The sequence below is a fragment of the Myodes glareolus genome, chromosome 21, assembly GCF_982192425.1.
Source record: "Myodes glareolus chromosome 21, mMyoGla1.1, whole genome shotgun sequence".
NCBI classification, from domain to species: Eukaryota; Metazoa; Chordata; class Mammalia; order Rodentia; family Cricetidae; genus Myodes; species Myodes glareolus.
Genome location: NC_142046.1, coordinates 10,279,759 through 10,296,606, shown reverse-complemented (window position 1 = coordinate 10,296,606; position 16,848 = coordinate 10,279,759). Strand labels below are relative to the sequence as shown.

General features: G+C 41.7%; 2 protein-coding genes across 4 annotated transcripts in view; one reads left to right on the top strand and one right to left on the bottom strand.

Moving 5' to 3' along the window:
- The window catches only part of Cntrl (centriolin), an 87,429-nt gene extending 76,809 nt beyond the window's left edge, over positions 1–10,620 (top strand). The window contains exons 35-45 of one of the 3 annotated variants that reach the window (XM_048432228.3): positions 1,159–1,232; positions 2,525–2,713; positions 3,110–3,335; positions 3,863–4,068; positions 5,092–5,232; positions 7,363–7,626; positions 7,796–7,858; positions 8,395–8,601; positions 9,301–9,381; positions 9,857–9,926; positions 10,237–10,620. In XM_048432228.3, coding sequence (XP_048288185.3) covers positions 1,159–1,232; positions 2,525–2,713; positions 3,110–3,335; positions 3,863–4,068; positions 5,092–5,232; positions 7,363–7,626; positions 7,796–7,858; positions 8,395–8,601; positions 9,301–9,381; positions 9,857–9,910 — 1,505 coding nt within the window. In that variant the 3' untranslated portion in view covers positions 9,911–9,926; positions 10,237–10,620. The remainder of the gene's footprint in view (positions 1–1,158; positions 1,233–2,524; positions 2,714–3,109; positions 3,336–3,862; positions 4,069–5,091; positions 5,233–7,362; positions 7,627–7,795; positions 7,859–8,394; positions 8,602–9,300; positions 9,382–9,856; positions 9,927–10,236) is intronic. The other 2 variants (XM_048432231.3, XM_048432229.3) reach the window with 2 other exon arrangements.
- Positions 10,621–12,101: 1,481 nt separating this feature from the next.
- Rab14 (RAB14, member RAS oncogene family) overlaps positions 12,102–16,848 on the bottom strand; it is a 21,848-nt gene continuing 17,101 nt past the window's right edge. Inside the window, exons 6-8 of the mRNA XM_048432234.3 lie at positions 15,615–15,702; positions 15,225–15,255; positions 12,102–14,308 (exon numbers count right to left, since the gene is read on the bottom strand). Of these exons, the coding sequence (XP_048288191.1) occupies positions 14,131–14,308; positions 15,225–15,255; positions 15,615–15,702 (297 nt within the window). The 3' untranslated portion in view covers positions 12,102–14,130. The remainder of the gene's footprint in view (positions 14,309–15,224; positions 15,256–15,614; positions 15,703–16,848) is intronic.

Genomic DNA, 16,848 nt, shown 5'->3' with positions numbered 1-16,848 from the left:
ATGTATAGAGTGGTCTGCCTGCATGTGTGCCTGCAGGCCAGAAGAGGGCACCAGACCTCATTACAGATGTTTTTGAACCACCACGTGGTTGCTGGGAATTGAACTCAGGACCTTTGGAAGAGCAGTCAGTGCTCTTAACCTCTAAGCCATCTCTCCAGCCCTGTAAGCTGTTTTTTAAAATCTAATTTATGTTCCTTAGGGAACAGTTTAGAATTAGAACAAAAAAATTATATAAAAATTACTTTTGGGCCAGTGAGGTGGCTCAGTAGGTAAAAAGCACTTGCCACCAAGCCTGACAACCTGAACTTCAAGCTCACAGTACAAAGAGAGAACTGACTCCCAAATGTTGACCTCTGTCCTCCACATTGCTGCATGGCTCATGCTCATACTCGCACAAATGCAGTAATAATTGTTGACATCACTCCTCGCGCCATAACTCTGTGTGTGTGCATGTGCACCCAAACAGTAGAAATGTCTCTTACTACCAAATGTTTGTGTTCATTTATTTAGGAGAAATGGCTAAGTATTTATAGCTATTAAGCATTTATTATGTTCTAGTCATGATGTATGTACTGTCTCATTTATAATCCATGTGACAAAACTAGATCTGGTGACACACACGGTACTCATTAGGCTGAGGCAGGAGTTAAACATTAAGTTTAAAACCAACTGGGCTGCATAATGAGACACTGTTTCAAAAGCAAACAAAACCTTTGTAGCATTTTTGACATAGAAAGCAGTATTTTATCCGTTATCTGTTTACAGGTGATGGATGATACTGAGGCTTAATTTCTTGCAGTTTACTAAAGATCACAGAGCTAGTAATAGATACCAATTTTATCTATGCATTTTCTTCATGAAAGAGTCTGCCAGGTGTACATTTTCAAAAGTAATGTACAGTACACCCATTTTTAAACTACTAATTTAACCAACATTATTATCTAAGTGTTTATGAATTCTTTGAAATATGAAAATATGGAAATCTTTGAAAACCCCTACCTGGGTTGTACATGTCTTTTGCCCTTTAATAAGGTAGTATAGCATTGTCATTGTTTTAAGAGAAATAATTATAAATTAGTTCTGATGAAATCTGAGGAGGTTCAAGTGAAAAACTGTATGCATGTGTATAAATAACATTTTATGAAAATGTTTCTGTAGATAAACGGGAAGCCATAAACTCACTACAGGAGGAACTAGATAATACCCAAGACCATTTGAACTTAGCAAAGCAGGTAAGGTTCACAAATATAATTGACTTCTTTCAGCTGGCACTACAGCACCGCATGCCCCTTACACGGCACTATAGGGCCACCTACGCAGCACCATGTAGCCCCTTACACGGCACCATAGGGCCACCTACACAACACTATAAGGCTATCTACCTACACAGCACTGCCTTCAGATAAGACTTTGGTCCTGGGATGGTTCTCTGGTCTGTGTTAGCACTTGGTTCAAGTTCACTCAAAGCTAGGAAGAAGTAGAGTCAAACAGTTCCTAGAAGCCTCTACCAGGACATGGGGACCTATGGCACAGGTGCTCTCCCCACCCCCATGAGACTGCTCACAGAACTGCAGAGCAGGTGTCAATTGGAGCATCCATCTGGTCAGGAGCCGACTAGTGCAGCTTGTGACCCTGTGCTTCTGATGACCTTGGTCACTCAGTGTCAGCCTGTGAGAGCAGGACTACATACAGTTTAGGGTTCAGAGGGCTTCAAGAAATTAGGTGAAACATTAAATTCTCTTCCTCTACCTTTAGAATTCTGTGTTTCTAAAACATAAAGCTTATAAGACAATTTTTTGTTGTTGTTGGGGGGTATTCAAGACAGGATTTTTCTCTGTTGCTTTTGAGCCTGTCCTGGAACTAGCTCTGTAGACCAGGCTGGCCTCAAACTCACAGAGACCCACCTGCCTTTGTCTCCCGAGTGCTGGAATTGAGGCCTGGCTCAAAAATCTTTTTTGTTTTTATTTTATGTGCATTGGTGTTTTGCCTACATGTGTGTCTGTTGGATCTCCCTGGAACTGGGATTACAGTTGTGAGCTGCCATGTGGGTGCTGGGAATTGAACCTGGGTCCTCTGAAAGAACAGCCATTGCTCTTAACCACTGAGCCTTCTCTTCAGTCCTCAAAAAAATCTTTGTGTGATGTCAGATTCTTAAATTTTTCTGTGTTAAAAATAAAGCTAACTCTTTCAAATTTGTTCTAAGTTTTGAACCTGTCTAAAGATTTCAGATAGTAACAAAAGGATTAGCCCTTGTTTGTAGTTTCTCTTCATCTTCCTAGCAGTTCTGAGGTTTTTGCAGAGTGCTGTTTCTCCCCATCTTGTTGACAGGGCAACTGAAGCTTTAGTGAGGTTTGCCATCCTATTTGTTAAGTAGGCACTGAGAGAAGGCAAGCCAGGGTTAACTCTTGAGTTCTGGGCACTTTTCTGCTAAGTTTGCTGAGAGTAAAGGCTGTGGCACTTTTCAGACCTGGTCATCTTAGGAAGTGGCTTTGTAAGGAGTTCCAATGTGTTCTTTCGTCTAAAGGACCTACTCCACACCACCCAGCGCCAGAATGCTCTGCTCAGTGAACAGGGGCAGCTGCAGAAGGACATGAGCAAATGGATTGCCAGGTTTGAGAGCTGCCATAAAGAGACAGAGACTAAAGAACAGCAACTTCAGGAACTTCAGAATGAAATCAGAGAGAGCAAGCTCCAGCTGGACCAGCAAGAAACGGTACTGCACAGAAAAGGGGGTGTTCTGCATTTCATTGGAGCTTCGTGCCTCCCACCTCCTAAGCCAAGATCAGACTGCCCTGTGTGCATCTCCTGGGTGACTGACTCTGATTAGTCTAAATTACGGACTGTTCAGTCTCAGGCATTGGTCCTGTAAAGATCTTAATGGCCACATGCTAATAAATTAGCACCTTGTATCCTCTTCTCATGGTGGCCAGGTGGCTTTCCAGACCCTGCTTCATCTTTATAAAGGCACTGGCAATTGTTCTTGCTGTCTGTCTCTGCCTCCCCTCTCCCTTTGCAGACATCTCTCTCCTTTCTTTTGAACTGGAATCTCTCTGAGAATCATCAGGGACACTTATTCCTATATGACTGATTAAGGTGATTTTCTATTCAGATGTTTCAAAAACTCCAAAAGGAAAGAGAAAGTGAGGAACAGAAGCTAGAGGCTGGTAAAGTGACCCTGATACAGCAGCAAGAGCAGCTGGAGAAGGAGCTGACAGAGCAGAAACTCAAACTGGAGCAGCTGCTCACAGATGTGTCGGCAGCTGAAGGACGCCTCAGGACCCTGCAGGAAGAGGAGCGGTGCAGTGAGAGCCTGGAGAAGACGCTATCCCAGGCCAGTAAGTACCCTGCAGGGATTTGACGGGGTGGAATGCTGTTCTGTCCATCTTGTGAAGTATGTGGAAAGACTCAGACCCTGGCCCGTCTAAGGAGGTGGAAGGAGGGCAGCAGCCCTGTGAGAGATGACTGAGGCCACAGGGAGGTCGGGGAATTTGATCTTATGGCCAAAGTGTCTCTTCATGCCCTTCTTCATCATTCCAGAAAGATGAGTGGGAAAGTGGAAAGTTAGACTCTCAAGGGCAAGTCTTTGGAAGCTGTGCATGTGGGGTGGATTTGACCCCAGCTGTTCAGAAATACAGTATCAGCACTGAAGGTTGAGTATAGGGATCCATTCTGGAATCAATTTGCTTTCTTGGTGAGCCTTTCTTGAGCCCATGGAGGGGGCAGGCTTGTAAAACCAGGTACTAGAGGGAAAGAGCAGAGTGGGTAACACCACTGTAAGACAACCTGTCCATGAGGTAGAAAGCTCTGCCCACAGCTGGTTCAGGGCCTTTGGCCAGACCTACTAAACATGCTCACATTCCAGAACAGGAGCTTTCAGAACGGGAACAGCAGCTAATGGAGAAGTCAAGTGAGCTGTTAGCCCTGCAGAAAGAGGCAGACGCTATGAGGGCAGATTTCAGCCTACTGCGAAATCAGTTCTTAACAGAAAGGAAAAAGGCAGAGAAGCAGGTGGCTGGCCTAAAGGAAGCATTGAAGATACAGCGGAACCAACTAGAGAAAAACCTTCTAGTGAGTATTTGCTACCCTGGAAGTCTAGAGTAACAATCGGTTTACATTGAATTGACATACACATTTTACTTATCCACTGCTTCACTGGAGAGAAAATAAATTACCCTAAGCCAATGGTAATTATTGGTGTATTTAATCCTAATTTATTATGGAAGCACAAGGTGAGTTTTTTTCTGAGACTTGGTCATTAACCCCAGAGTGGCTCTGGCTGCCAGCAGAGGGCCATCCTGTGGACAGTATCAGCACAGCACAGAGCTGTGCACTGTGTTCAGCCCACTGTGGGCTGCCAGGTGTTGGGTTGGTAGGAACCTTTGTATAGCTGCATTCTGCCCTTTTTGGTCAACATTGGCTTTCATCAGATATACAAAAACCAGGAAGTATGGTATACCATGCCTTTACCCTTGAACTAGGTGTGTTGGTTGAAGGAGGGATAATTACATCATTGAGAGCAATGAGCACAGTGGATTTCCGAAGAATGGGTTCTCTCTGCTCTCTGCAGGGAGTAGTGGAATCTGCTGTATGAAAGGAATCTGGATGCATTTCCAAGGTGATAGAATTTAGATGTCTGAAATTTAATCTGGGCACAGTGGCACACAACTTTAATCCCAGCACTCAGAACCAGAGGCCAAAGATCTCTGAGTTTGAGGCCAGCCTAGTCTTACATGGTAGGTTCTAGGTCAGCCAGAGCTACATAGTGGTTACATACCCTGTTACAAATACATAAATAAATAAAATAACCCACACGTACACATCACCCATGATGATATTGTTACCATTTCACAGATAATTTAAGTGGATTGAAGAAGGGGGAAGTAATTTGTCAGAGATAGTGCTAAAGATCCGAGGTTCAAACTTTGGAATTCTCCCAGCCACACTACACCCACCTGCCTCCAGAATGCAGATAGACTTAGCTCCATCCTGCAGCTATAGAAATGGAGGTGGTTACAACGCTAGTGAGTGTGGAAGCCAGTAACTACAATTGCCCATATGTGACTACAAAGAATTTGCCTCCCTCTGTGCTAGGAGCAAAAACAGGAGAATAGCTGCATGCAAAAGGAAATGGCCACAATTGAACTGGTAGCCCAGGACAACCATGAGCGGGCCAGGCGCCTCATGAAGGAGCTCAGCCAGATGCAGCATGAGTACCTGGAGCTCAAGAAGCAGGTATTCACCCCAAAGTCCAGCTGGCCAGCCTGGCCACCATGTGGGCCTGTTACACCCCTTCCCGGGGCTCAGGCAGGCTTTATATGTTGCATGTGGGAGTTATGTAAAGTTTATTGTTAAGAATATTCTGTAAGTTAAGTCTAAATCTTTTACAGCCCTAAAATTTAGACATTTACTTAAGGAAAAAGTATTGGTTAAAAATATACTTCTAAAATTATTTTCAGTTAGCTTTTTTTAAAATGACATTTATTTGTGTTGTGTGTGAGTGCAACCCCACACACACACACACACACACACACACACACACACTATGGCAAGCATGTGGAGGTCAGAAGACAACTTGAGGAGTTCTCTCCTTCCTACTGGGTTTTAGGGGTCCCACTCAGGTTGGAAGGCTTAACTTTACCTGCTAAGCCAGCTCAACTAACTATTTTTTTAAAAAAATAGGTGTGCAAGCACAGGCTCCTAAGTGTGCAGGTCCATGCATGTGTGGAGTTGGAATACACCTTGGGTGTCATTGTCAGGAAACCCAGCCCTGTCTCTTTAGACAGAGTTCCTTGTCCTGGAGCTTACCTATTAGACTAGATTGGCTGGGCAGGAACCCCAAGGAGGCCCTGCCTCCACTTCTCCAGCACTAGGATTATGTGTGTTCCTATGCTCAACATTTTATGAGTTTTGAGTATTGAGCTCAAGTTTTCATGCTTGCAAGCCAAGTACTTTATTGACTCACCAATACCTCCCTCCACCTCCCAACTTTTTATGGTGTGTGTGCATGTATGTGTGTGCTCATACATGCACTGATGTGTGTAGTAATTTACATGTGTACACATTCGGGTGGAGGCCAGAGATCAAACTCAGGTGTCATTCCTCAGAAGACATCCACCTTGCTATCTTTAGAGTTTCTATTGCTGTGATAAACACCATGGCCAAGAGCAACTTGGGAAGGAAAGGGTTTATTTTACCCTACAACTCTCCATCACAGAGGGAAGTCAGGGCAGGAACTCAAGGCAGGAACTGAAATGGGCCACAGAACACTACTTACTGGCATGCTTCTTGTTTAGCCTGTTTTCTTATACAACACAGAGCCATCAGCCCAGAAACAGCATCAACTACACTATACTGGACCCTCACATGTCAGTCATTCATAAAAAAAATGTCTGACAGAGTTACCTATAGGCCAGTCTTAGAGGCATCTTCTCAACCTGAGAGTCCCTCTTCCCAAATAAGTATAACTTGTGTCAAGTTGACATAAAACTAACCAACACAGTCTCTCACTGGGATCTGAGAGTTACCAATTAGGACAGACCCCATATATCCACATGTCTCCATCCATGCCCCCTACCACAGGAATTACAAGCACATGCCACAGCACCCAGATTTTCATGTGAATGCTGGAAACCAAACTGCAGTCCTCATGTATGACCCACACTGTACTGAGCCATCTCAGCTCCTTTTTGTTAGGGTATTGTTTGATGTGTGTGTGGGGGGGGGTATTGCTTGGCATGTGTGTTGCTAAGGTATTATTTGGTGTGTGTGTGTGTGTGTGTGTGTGTATGTATGTACGTATTGTTAGGGTATTATGTGCTATATGTGTTGTTAAGATACTGTTTGGTGTGTGTGTGTGTTAAGGTATTGTTTGTTGGGTGTGTACTTAGGGTATGTTGTTAGGGTATTGTGTGGTCTGTGTGTGTGATATTAGGGTATTGTGTGGTAGGTGTGTGCACACGTGTGGTATTAGGGTATTGTGTGGCAGGTGTGTGCACAGTGTGGTATTAGGGTATTGTGTGACATGTGTGCATGTGTGGTGTTAGGGTAACAAATATTGTGGATATGGATGTTGCTTACACTTAGTGGTTCATGTAGAGGACAGAGAAGGACCCTTGGTGTCTTCCTCTAATTGCTTTACTGACTTGAGACGGGGCTTTCATTGAACCAGAAGCTCACTAGTTAGCCAAGCTGGCCAGGGAGTTCCAAAGATTGATCTGTCTCTGCCTCCCCACCTTGCCCCGTCTGTGTGTCCTTATACTTGCAAAGCAAGCACTTTACTAACTGAGCCAGTCCAGTATCTGTAGATCCTTCAATATAAGACACATTAAGCAGCCTAGTGTTTGACTCCAATTCATTCTTTAGATGGCAAACCAAAAAGATTTGGAGAGAAGGCAAATGGAAATCAGTGATGCAATGAGGACACTTAAGTCTGAGGTGAAAGATGAAATCAGAACCAGTCTGAAGAATCTCAACCAGTTTCTTCCAGAACTACCAGCAGATCTAGCAGCTATTTTGGAAAGAAACGAAAACTTAGGAGAGCTGGAAAGCTTGAAAGAGAACTTCCCATTCACCACGAATGAGAGACTTTTTGAAGAAAAATCTAACTTTTCCCAAGTTCATATTATGGTAAAGTTTGTCCTGCTCTTCTCTGGGCTTCACAGAGTGATAGTTTGGTTCCCACCTCCCCCAGTAAAGCTAAAAACAGATTTTGGGGTGCCAAGGTAGGAGGGAAAGATGGTAGGCTCCCACTCGTGTCAGTTGGTGACTCATTGGTCTCCTTTTCTTTCTAAAAAAGGATGAACACTGGCGTGGAGAAGCACTCCGTGAGAGACTGCGCCACCGTGAAGATCGACTCAAGGTTGCTTCTTTAAGAAATTACAAAAAGCCAATATGAGATAGTTGGCACTTGACAGGAGTGGAGAAACGTTTCCATGCCCACATACTGCTCAGTCCACTCTTTTGCAACACTCAAGAGGTTTAGAGATTACATTGTATTTCAGAGAAGCTGACATCACACAGTAGTAAAAGGCTATCAATTAAAAAAAAAAGCCATCTGAATTCTAGGGCCTTGGATATATAGCTCAGTGGTACAGCACTTGCCTAGCACATACAAGAGCACTCGGTCCAGCCCACAATTCTGATGTGCAGTTGTGTTCTTTAACCTATATAATGCATTCATGGGTCAGGGTCTCCCTCTACCATAGGCTGGCCTAGAACTATAGGGTGGCCTTTAACTTGGGGCTCTCCTGCCTCAGCCTCCCCAGTGCAAGGACTAAAATGCCCCACCCTCATTCCTGTTTATTGAAGTCAGACTTGCTTATCAAAGATGAAGAAGCTGAGTAATGGTTCAGCTGGATTTCTTTTGTAAACCCCGTTTATGGTAACACTTTTCAGGCTCAACTTCGACACTGTATGTCTAAGCAAGCAGAAGTGTTAATCAAAGGGAAGCGGCAGACAGAGGGCACCTTACACAGTCTGAGGAGACAAGTTGATGCTTTAGGAGAACTGGTCACCAGTACCTCTGTAGATTCAACATCATCACCCAGTCTGTCTCATCTAGAATCATCCCTTGTGGAGGACTCCCAACTTGGACAAAGTCAGGTAAGAGGGACACTCTTTTAAGAGTCTAGTGTCATCTAAAATACTTAAAAACTTTGGGGTTGGTGATCCAAGACTTGGGATCTAATGTCACTGTCAATGTCTTGGAAATCTCTAGGAAAGTTTACCTAGTCTATAGGTGCAAAAAGAAGGTAAGCTGGTGACAGTCAGTGAACTAGAACTGGATAGGATGACCCAGGAGAAATGCAGTCAGTTTGTCTGTGTCCTTGACTTCTAGATTTCCTTATTTTCTATTTGATCAATGTAGAACTTAGACCTTCAGTGCTGGAGAGATGGCTTAGCAGGTAAGAGCACTGGCTGCTCTAGTTCCTGGCACTCACATGGTGGCTCTCAATCATCTATTGTTACTCTAGTTCCAGAGGACTCAACACCCTTTTCTCCACAAGCACCAGACACACAAATAGTGCAGATATTTACATGCAGGCAAAAAAAGCTGTAACACATTTGTAGAAGTAAAAACTTAGACCTGTGAGGTCAAGTCTGGGTTTCCCTGGGTTTTAGGTGGTGCCCAATTCTCAAAAGACATTTGAATGCAGACCTCTTCACTGTCTACTATAAACTGGATCTCACAAGGGTTTCTGCGTGGGACTCAATAACCATTTAACAAGAATATAAAGTAACTCATGGAATAGGCCAACAGTAGCACATTATTGTTGAGCAGAAAATGTCTTCCATTTCCAGGCTAAACATGCTAAACACTGTACAATCAACATCCCATTTAATCTTTACATCCTGGAAGGTACATTTTGTCCCTTTATGAAGGTAAGGTACTAATAAAATGGTAAATAACAGGTCGAGGATATAGCAAAGGACAAATCAGGACATACAGGCTAACCTACCTTTACCAGTGTGTCCCAAGTGTAAAACACAAAGAATGTCCAAGGACAGTTGCTTCTTTAATTGGCCTAAGGAGGGCAAATAGCTTATGAGTCACAAAGCTAATGAGCAGCAGTACTGAGATTTTAGTAAGATTACCTTAACACCTGTAGTGGAGACAAGTCAGGTAAAGGCCATCCAGAACTTAATGGACTCAGTTAAGTGCTTAGTAAGAACATGAGGCTGTGGGCACAGAAAAATACATGAACTTTGAAGGGCTCTACATAAGAGGGACAGGTGAGTTGTAGGCACTATTTCAGTCTGGGGCTGTGTCATCTGGGCCAGTGAGAGATGAAGCCTTGAATTGGGCTGGGGTTAGGGGCTGACTTCTGTGCTTAAAACTGTTTTTCATTTTTCTCAGAGCTCCTTCCAAGTTCTGCAAGGTCCATCAGAACCACACAGTTACCACCGCTGAGTTTCCTGCTTACAGGGTATGTTAGCAGCCCAGCATTTAACTGAATATTTGTAAGTCTGGCAGCTCCAGGAAAAGAACTAGTCACCTCTTAGTTATTATTTCATAAAGTTTATCTTAGAACATTTTGGGGATAGAAACTGGGCTTAATGGTTGAGCCCTGGCCTAGCACATACACATCCCTAGATTCAGTTCCCTGCAATACAGAAGAGGTTCCAGAGGTCCTTCAGCAAGCTACTTTAGTAGTCATCACACCACCACATACATTCTCTACAGCCTTGTCCTGCTAAAGAGGGTTAATTCATCCGTTCTGCTTCTTCTTACTGTAGGAAAAGAAGCCTCAGCCAAGGTCAGGAAACTCTTGTGTGAGCTTAAGAGAAAATAACTACTCTCCTACCTCACTTTCTAATTGGAACGTCAATATATTACCAAGATCCTGTGAATCAAAGACTCTGAGAATGCATTGTAATTTGTGTTTGTACTGTTTACACTGAAGTTTTTGTAAATTACGTGTACCTGTGGGACTAGATGTATAAAGTCTAAACCAGAATATTTTTCTCCCCCAGCCTTGGAAAGTTTTTGTTCCTCCTGAGTCATAACTGGTATGTCTAGTTACCATGAAAAAGAATGTACTAAAAGCCCCAAGGCTTAATAAGTTATTTTCAGATTCTGATCAAAATTATTTTTAATATGAAAATAAACAGTACAGCCAACTTGGGTCTGTTGTTGACATTTCACAGAGCATTCTTTGGTAAGTCATCAGGTTATGACAATGACATCTTCCAACCTTTTTTCCATCTTTACCTGATCTTCTTAGCAGTGAGTGTTTCCTTCTTCAGAAGTCTCCATCAGGAAACCGTTGCACTTAAGACTGCTTTTCTTTAGCCTATTAAAATAGTAATTCTCTGGTGGAAAACATCAAGACTGTATTCTGGAGATTTAGCTCTGGTGATAAATGTCTATCAGTCAACCTTTAAGCACTCTTAACAGCTCAACTGTGATCGCTACATCTCTTTAGAAATGACCAACCAACCCAAAGCTGTGTGGCTCTAACCATCCTAATGATGTTGGTGATTGGACAGCCTTTGAGCCATAGTCAGCACTGCCCCACAGCCCCTCACTATAAGGAATATATATTCTCACTAAGCTGTCTGGCTACAGTTGAACCATTAAGATGCGGGGTAAATATAATTATAACAGAGATAATGGGAGTCACACCTTACTTACTGCACAGTATGTTCCAGAAGGCATGTATTTCCAACACATGTCTTCTATATTCCTGTTCTCCTTTCTTTCACTTTACATCTTTGCAAAATGCTTAAAGGCATGGGCTAATCACAATTATGGACAAGGTTTAGGAACACAATTTTCTGGGCCTGGACCAAATAACTGTCATATGAGTCCTTCATCTCTACTTCCACATAAGTAGGAATGGGAACTATCTGGATTTTGTTTTGTTTTTCTGTTTATGGTGAAGGAACTTAAACCATCCACTCCCTTTAAGGCCACATTTAAAACAGACATACAGGCAAAAAAAAAAAAAAAAAAAAAAAAAGTCTCAATAAGCTTATTGAGAAAGTGAGGTAGCGAATGTATGAAACAAAACACCTGATTTCACCCTTCCACAGATGTAAGTCAATTTCGCAATGCTTGCCTTGTATGTGCAAAGTCCTAGGTTTGATCCACTGCATACACCAAAAACTTGCCAGTTCCAAAAGGACATCTTTCTAAAGAAACTTTGTGAACTGCTGGCGTACTGATGCAGATGACCTCTAGTTACCACCACCAAAGCACCTCCTCCATAATGAAAGCAGTCACAACACCAGAGTAGCAAGCATTTGCACAAGTTCTTGTGGGTTAAAAATTAATAAATCCACTCTGCCCCGTGTCTGGCACACAGATGTTGCAATATGACAATTTGCTCCTCTATCTTACACTCCCAAGTTTATTACACGGTGTTACACATGCAAATAGAATTTGGCCCCACAAACAGTAAAGAGAGAACACTATTAGCCACCAATGTGCTGGATTCAAAGATACAATATACAAGGATGGAATACCAGCTCAATCAGTAGTTTTACGAACTACACAGACCTTGCCATATATTAAGCACAATGCTGCAATAAAAACTGACAGTTCATACCAAATAGTCATCTGAATAAAGTGTTTACAGTTCAAAAATAATGCAACTATGTTCAATTTAATCTAGATACAGGTACTTTATTTACAAATATTTAGATAATAGCATTTTGTTACATCGAACGAAGAGTACAGCAGTCTGAATAAATCCTTCTGTCACAAAAACAAGTCCCACTGTAACTGAGAGTCAGGGCATTGCACCTACACAAGTCGAAGTCATCTTTAGTTTGATTGCTACCTTGTACCCCGATGGGTGATTTGTTTTGTTTTTGTAAATATATACACACACCAGCAGGTCATGGTCCCTGGGCGAATCCCTTGTGATGCAACAGTGTAAGCAAATGAATGGCTCTAAGTCTTTAACAGAATATACCAATCTACTTCAGAAATCCTTTAAGTTAGTTAAACAAAGACAAAAGGAGAGTCCACAAATAAACCAAATCCTATTTTCTGCACATTCCAGTTTTGGCTTTTATTTAACATTGACTATACAAAACTCTGGAACTACCACGTTTATAATCCAGAAAGATGTACTTTTTCATTAGTGTCTGGTAAAGAGGGATTTAAAATGTGAATTTTAAACACAGCATTGATCTGAGAGCATTTTATATAATGTGCCTGGGCTTCCCTGTGAGCACTTCAAATGACCTCTTGAATCCCAGCCACTTTCAACTCAGCTAGAAACCAACCATGAAGAACTTAGTAAAGCAGATGCCTTCTAAAGGTTTCTCTTACAAGGTGTTCTTTCTGTGGCCAGACTACCCAGTGCAAAGTAGTAACTTTATGTCAGCATACACATTTAGAAACTTTCCCTTTTACTAAACAATTTACACTAGCAGGACATAAAATAGCCCCTCATCTTATGAACACAAGTGATAGCATTAAATTATTTCACCTTAGTGTTAAAAATGCACAATTTAAAATCCCTTAACAGCAGACCTGTGGTTCCGGCTAGCTGGTCCAGAAGTTGACCATTCCAAGATAAAAGTATAAAAGCTTAAAATGTGCAATATTAAACCCAGCCTTCTTCCTTTTTTCTATACAGTAAGGCAAGAATGCAGCCTGTAACAAAATGTTTACAAAAAGAAAAGCAGGTCAGCACATTGTTGATTACACAACAGTTAAGAAAATCAGCAGGTAAGCCACAGTGCAAAGATGGAATAGAATCCGCTAGTGTTTCCGCTGATGCCAGGAGCTCTTTCCAGAATTATGTCTGTCCCCAAACACTGCCAGCACCAAGGTGGAGCCAGTATTACTTGTGAAACTGAAGTTGTGTCTTATTTCCTTGTGTGAGATGGAAGAGATTAACATGGTCACATATAGGTCACACTGTACAAACTGGTATTTTATACTGTTCCAATGCCAGTAATCAATTTATTTTCTTCATTAAAATAATATACACAGAAGATATTGTTAGTTAGGTTCCTTCAAATTTTATACATATTTACGTTCTGTTAAAGAGAAAAGGATAAAATGGTGTAAAAAAAGATAAAGCTATTAATTAAGCACAAGAAAAGATAAATGGGTGTTTTTCCCTGCGCAAGGCTAAGACAGAAGCAAACCGCATCAAGAAAAATGCCACCCCTACAACAGGGAATTTATCCAACAAAAACAAAAGCAGTTACAGACTCCCTTTTCTCTGCCATTGGAAGTCATTTCACAGCAATGAACTTTCTGGCTACAACAGACATACTTTAACAGTTTAAAGATGGGAGAAAGGCTGAAGAGATCAAATTTAAACCGTACAGTGAGACAAAGCCTTGCCAAAAGGGAAGGTAAAAATCGAGTCCCGCATCAGTGCTCAGTTTAAATCATATTGGTGACAAACCTATCACGAGGACAATCAAAGGGGGAAAGTCTAGATTTACCATGCAGGAGAGATTTATTACTCTACTTGCCTTTGAGAACCTGATTACAACTAGTTGTTTAGCAGTTTAGTATTGTTAAACTGTTTTTACAAGAGTTGTTTTTTCTTTTTTTAATTAAACCCAGTAAGATGTACAGAAGACAAGGAGGCAGTAAAAAGTACTGCTTCCAACAGACAGATGTGAAAGGTCAAATGAGGGCCAGAAGCAAAGAGGTCACTAGCAGCCACAGCCTTCTCTCTGGGGTTGGGGTTCACTGGTTAGCCGTCCTCCCTGTGGGGCTGAGGGTTTGTGTTGTACACCAGACTCGGCAGCATTCAGATCCAGGCTTCCATCCTGAATGTTCTGATAGATTTTCTTGGCAGCCTCAAGAAAAGCATCTTCTACATTCTCTCCCCTAAGAGACAATCAACAGCTTTATTCACAACCCACAGCTTTCTAGAAAACATAAGACATTTACACTGACCTTCTGCTAACCTTTAGTGAACCGCCATGATGTCTTCCACTTAAGCCACTGTCATCTAATAAGAGATTACCAAAAACTGAGCTAAGAGAACAATGTGGGAAATGGCTTTGGTGGCGAGCATACAACACAGTACTGAGCTATTTCTAAGTTTGGTTTGCACACTGAATCTTCTACTCAGCAGTGCTATGCTAGCATATTACGTGATGACTGAGATAGCCACTCTCATGAGAGCAGGTTCTCTAAAGTTTCTCCAAATATACTGAGAGGATTCCAGGTTTCCATCATTTTGTGATTTTTATCATATAGTGATGACACAGTGATGCTTAGCCATGTTCACACATCAGTTCTCTTGGGATTAACAGCAGAAGTAAATAAACACAAACAGGTTGGTCTGCCCTTGCCTGGTGTGATACCAGAGAACTATGACTGGGAGTACCAGGATCAATGCTGGGACTCCAAGGATGATCAGAAATATTCACTGTACCTCATTAGCCACTGAGTGTGTCCTTGAATCATTCCTTAAGGTGATCACAAGTGCTGTGTAAACATGTTGGTCAACCTTGGTTGTGAAAGTCAAACACTTGTGAAATGTAAGCATAATTTCATTTATTAACCTGGGTTATCAACGGGCACAATAAGCTACAACCTTGAAGGAACAGACTTTGCATTCTCTTGTAATGTGAAACAGAAGCGTCTGCTGCTGTCCTTCCTGACATGGAATGCACACACCCTCACTATAGTGTAATTCACGTGCATGTCTGCAGAGGCCATCCACTTACACAGCACATGGTTCTACTCAGAACTCGCATGTAACTGAAAACATCATCTACATTTCAGCCATACTTACGTTTTTGCACTTGCTTCAAGGAACAATAAGCCTAAAAATAAAATTCAAACTATAATTAGGCCATTGCAGACTGCCAAGAGCATTCTTCAGTCACACTTGACAAGGCCCCCACTGACAGTCCCCCTGCTACAGTACTTGGGAAGGAGCACGCATCTGAGCGACAGGGCAGATCTGTGCCTGTCATTCAGTTGCTGCACTATTACTAACATGCATCATAGAAACACTTTATTTCCTCACTGAGAGTACTGAACAGTCCACATTAAAAAAAAAGAAGAAGAAGAAGAAGAAAAAGAAGAAGAAGAAAGAAGAAGAAACTATCCAATAACTTGCATGATCAAAATCACCTTTCCTTTAATACTTTCCCAAGGATGAATGCTGTCTTAAACCCACCGTTTTCTTCGGCAAACTGTTTGGCTTCTTCATAGGTAACATCTCTCTGTGCTTCCAAATCTGCTTTATTTCCTATGAGAATTATTACCTAAATTGTGAACAGAAGAAAAGACACCTTAGAACAAAAATAACCATTAAAATTCTCAAATGCAGATGTCCTGACAGGAGAAAAAGGAGCCCTAAGTACACTGGACTGCAGACCATAAAGGTTTGCACTAGGAAAGACTTTGGCAGCAAATCAGGCCAGGGTTTGACAACCTGCTGTAAAGACATAAAGTCTATTTTCAGGTTTGTGGTCCACACACAGCTTTTGCTGAATATTGTTTTTATTGTTGTTACAGACCCCTTATAGAAAAGTAACCCACTCAAAAACAAGTTATTAAGTGACTATGGCCCATATCCAGTTTGTTCCCTGGTTTAGGCCAAAGAATATTAGTAAAAATGCCCTAGAATGAAATACATAAAAGCGGTAAACATCAATATCCCCTGGAGAAGGTGTGGCTTTCAGAGTCTCAAAAGATTCTGGGACCCTGAGGAAGCTTAAAAGCCACTAGGTTCAATTCCTTCATGGTCATAGTAATTATCTTCCATTAAATGCAATTAAGGCAAAGAGTTGGCAAAAAGGGCATTAGAACCCTAAGAGAATGCAAACTGTGACCTGGAAACAAAACTGTCCTTGCTGACACTATCCCGGGAGACGTATAGACTTCTAGCAATTAATCACCAATGTTTGTGTCTGTCTGTGGAAGAGGTAGGAGATGGGGTACATATGCAACAGGCTCAAATCCTTGGTCAAATATCACACCTCTATTGTCTACTTTGGAGTCACCAACACAAGTAAAATTATGTCAAAGTTAAAGACAAAAAAAGGCAGCCTTGGGAAACAAAGGGGTTTTGGTCCTTGTTTCAGGGCATAAAAAGGAAAGACACCAGCCCCTCTTTTACCTCTCTGCCCCCTCTAATCAGATACAAATATGTTAGGAATCAATGATTTCAACAAAAAGGTGCTTCCCAACATTTTTTTCTACATAAAATTAGTGTTTGGCTCTTTGTTCCACTTTCAAATGTCTGGATTCAGTGAACTAATTTTTCTTGAGTATCATTTCCATACAAGTTAACTTGTACAATAAAGAACATTCATCAAAAAGCCAGTGACCACTGAGAATAGAAAATAATGCTCATATATAGTTCATAATCGCCAAACAATAAAATAATGATACTTTAAAAATAGTCA